Source organism: Echinops telfairi, unplaced genomic scaffold (assembly GCF_000313985.2).
Source record: "Echinops telfairi isolate 266 unplaced genomic scaffold, ASM31398v2 ScPeMD7_7420;HRSCAF=8458, whole genome shotgun sequence".
Classification (NCBI taxonomy): Eukaryota; Metazoa; Chordata; class Mammalia; order Afrosoricida; family Tenrecidae; genus Echinops; species Echinops telfairi.
In genome coordinates this window covers 25,660,932-25,664,565 of record NW_022111320.1, presented here as the reverse complement: position 1 = coordinate 25,664,565, position 3,634 = coordinate 25,660,932, and the positions used below count along the sequence as shown (strand labels likewise).

At 50.9% G+C, this 3,634-nt stretch overlaps 1 protein-coding gene across 1 annotated transcript in view; it reads left to right on the top strand.

Moving 5' to 3' along the window:
* The first annotated feature begins 1,099 nt into the window (after positions 1-1,099).
* CMTM7 (CKLF like MARVEL transmembrane domain containing 7) overlaps positions 1,100-3,634 on the top strand; it is a 79,527-nt gene continuing 76,992 nt past the window's right edge. Inside the window, exon 1 of the mRNA XM_045297590.1 lies at positions 1,100-1,162. Coding sequence (XP_045153525.1) covers positions 1,100-1,162 — 63 coding nt within the window. The remainder of the gene's footprint in view (positions 1,163-3,634) is intronic.

Here is a 3,634-nt window from a genome sequence, read left to right as displayed (position 1 = left end):
AGAGCTCTCGTAATGGGATCAAATTGACAGCATCACCTTGGAAGATTAGATCGGAACCATAGGGGACAGAGACTTTATGTGCACGAGGAAGGAACAGCTCAGAAAGGGAGAGCCAGAATGCTCAAGTTACAACACTCAAAAGATGTCACCTCATCACTGAACCATGCATGTAGAACTGTTGAATTAGCATGCCTTCTATTGACTATAATCTCAAGAACAACCAAGTGAGTTTTTTCAAAAATGTGCCAGAGAAGGAGCTGTGAACAGGGTGGCATCATCCTGATTAGATAAGGGGGCTTCAGAAAGTTCATGGAAGAGAGAATGAAAAGAAAGTGGATTTTTTTCTTGTTAACTTTTCTCTTTTTTTTTGCAAACAACCAAGTAGTTTATTAACTAGCTCGGGCTAGGGCCCAAGTCCCAGAGCACCAACACAGTGGCCTCATCAGAGACGAGGACCCCGGCCTGGGGCACAAGCCAAGCTTTTCTACTCTCTACGGGTTACATAAACTGGGTGAAACTATCCCCCCCTGGGTGAGACTGTTTCCCCCTCACCCTCCCATAGTTCAATGACAATTGGTTGTGCAGGGCTTGTTGGTTGACTGGCTCCACTCTGGGGACGTTCCAATTGTGGTCAGCTTTTCAAAGCCCCCTTGTAGATATGACGATCATCATTATCCTGTTCGCAGCTTCCTGGACTTAGTTCTCCTTCTTTCAATCTTGCCATTCTGTTAGAATTCATGGTAAACTGACAGATCTTTACTATTTCCCTTCAAAGTTAAAATGACCCCATCATCCATCTGAAGGTCAGAACTCTTCACGAACAGGACCAGCAGCTGGAACATGGACACTCGTCTCCAAGCAGAGAGAGCAAGCTAAGAACGGATGGCCGAGCTCAAAAGCTAGATTGCTCCGGAAGACCCCCTCCCCCAAGCCTTCTCTATCAAACATCCCTGAGCAGGTGCTTGACATCTGACATGAGTTGTGGTCAGCTGGTAAGAGAAGCCAGCAGCCCTTTCCTGTTTGCTCCAAGTCAAAGCAGCAGGAGGCCTCCTGTTTGGCTGAGGAGCCTTTGTTCAGTGGGCCTGCCTGAGGGACTGAGATGCAAGTTTGGAGGTGGGAGCTGGAGAGAGTTTCTCAGCATGAAGGATCTGGAGGTGAGAGGGTAGGTAATTCAAAAGATGGTCAAAGAGAAAACAAGAAAGGGGGGATAATGGAGTGGAAAACAGGGGACTTCATCAAATCGGAGACCTCTGAGCCCCACCTGGAAGTTTCGGATTCAGTAGGTCTGGGGTGGGGCCCAAGAATTTGCTTTTCTCCTCAATTCCCAAGTACTGCCAGTGCTGCTGAGTTAGTGACCACACACTGAGAATTACGGATTTAGGAAATTGCTGGAGAGCTGGGAGAAGGCCCCTGGGAGAGAAATTATCCAGCACTGGGTCTTTCTGCTTCTTGGCAGGCCTTGCTCAAGAAAGCCCCTCGGATTCCCAGCCCCCAAATCAACCAAACTCCTACCATGGAGTCAATGCCGACTCCTCGCGATCCCTGTGGATTTCCGAGGCTACAGGAGCAGCAAACTCATCCCCAGCAGTTGTTCCAAAGCCAGGGACGGGGGGTGGGGGTGGGGGGGGAGTGTACATGGACATGAGAAATGATATGCAAAATGAACAATCCAAGATCAACAGACTCGAGAAAAGACCTGACTGAGCAGTGACCTGAGCCAGAGAACAATGCAGCCACCCCCTGACTTCATGGTAACATCAACTGAAACCCACTCACTAGGACAGAACCACTCAGTCTGCTAGAGAGTTGACAAAGTTTCTCGGAGGGGGAGGGGGCGCTTGAAGGTATTCTTGTCCCTGAGTACGAAGTATTCTCACTTCCACCCACAACTGCCTTGTCCGGATGGATCTTTCAGTCTCAATGCTGACCAAGCTTTAGCGCTGCTGCTGTTACATGTGATCCCATATAGATAAGAGCAGTTCCCCATTGTCATGACGTAGTCCACCACAGTGCTCTACCACTAGGTGGTGGACAGAGCAGCTGCTGGAGGCAGGGTGGGACAGCAAGGAGCCACCGTGGGTGAGAGATCTTCACAAAGGAGAAGGAAGTGACCCTAAGCCACCTTGTCTCCCTAGGGAGAAGGGGCTGGGGGAGGGGTCGGCTTGCTGAGGTGCAGCGGCTGAAAGCCAAAGAGGAGGACCTCCCCCTGAAGGCCGGCCTCCCTCGGCTCCTGGGCTCCTGAGAGATGGAGAGGCTCAGGGAGCTAGAGGCCAAGCTCCAAAGAATAACCACTACTTAAAATCAACAGGGCAGTGTTAGTCAAAAGCAAGTTCCGGAGCGCCGAGGAGGAGGAAGGGAAATCGGAAACAGACGCTCGGAGGAAGTGGGCTAGGCGCTGGTACAGCGTGGGGACAGCACTGAATGGCATGAAACAAAACACAACGTGTATGGATTTGCTGAATATAAAACAGATTTTCTTTGTAATCCTTCACCCAATTCACCACGAAAAGCGATTAGAGAGAAAATAAAGACGCTGGCTTGAGGCAGGGGCCCCTAAATTCTCAACAGGACATCCCGGCTGCTTCCTTTAAAGAGGTCTTTTTCAGCAGAGTTGCCCAATGCAGTAAATTGATTTCTCGACTGCTGCTTCCTTGGGTGTTGATGGTGGATCCAAGGGAACGAGCTCCTTGACACTAAGCTTTTCTCCCTTTATGACGCTGGTGCTCATTGTTAGGTGTAAATCCAGACTGAGCACTGGAGTCTTTGATCTTCAACAGTTAAGGGCGTTACATCCTCTTCACCTGTCCCATCTGCACACGGTCGCCTGTAAATGAGTCCTCCTCCCATCCGGAGACCACGCTGGTCTTCAGAGTCCAGCTTCAGAGTATTCGCTCAGCACACGGGGTGTTATCACTCACAACTGCCTGCCTCCGCAAAGAAAAGAGAGCAGTTCACGTGTCCACCCGCGGGTAAGCAAAGAAACGAAACGCAGTATTTTTGTACAATAAAAAGCAGCAAACTACTGAACTACTAAACACAAGGGGCCTTCAAAATGCTCATGGACAGATGGAATGAAGAAACAATGGGATTTTCCCATAGGCGTTTTGAGTCCACCGCCCCCCACCACCACCCCCCCACACACACACACTCCCAAGAGAACTATTGAGGAATCTCAGCTGCACTGTGTTGGGTGAAAAGCCAGAAAGAAAAGGAAATTTTAAAAAAGAAAGAAAAGGAAATAGTACGATTCTAAGCCCAGGAAGCACCACCCCCACCCCCGCCCCCAAACAGGCAAAAATAACCTACAGTGACATCCCAAGAGTGGCCGTCTAAGGCTGGGGGCTAGAAAGAAAGGTGGGAAAGGAAGGTACCCCGCAAAGCGGTCTGGGAGAGTTTTCCCGGGTGATGGGTCTGCTCTGTTGCTCTGGGTGGTGGTGACACGGGTGTGCAAAAAGTAAAACATGAAGCTGCACGCTTAAGGTGGGTGCATTTCCAGGGCCTGAAAGTTGTGCTGCCAGCAAGTGCAGCTGCGCCCGAGGAATCCCGGAGGCTCGCCCACAGTGCAGCCGGCCCGGCCGGCTCACTTCGGAGAGGCCCGGGCCCACGGCGGCCGCTTTCCTCCCCGCCCAGTCCC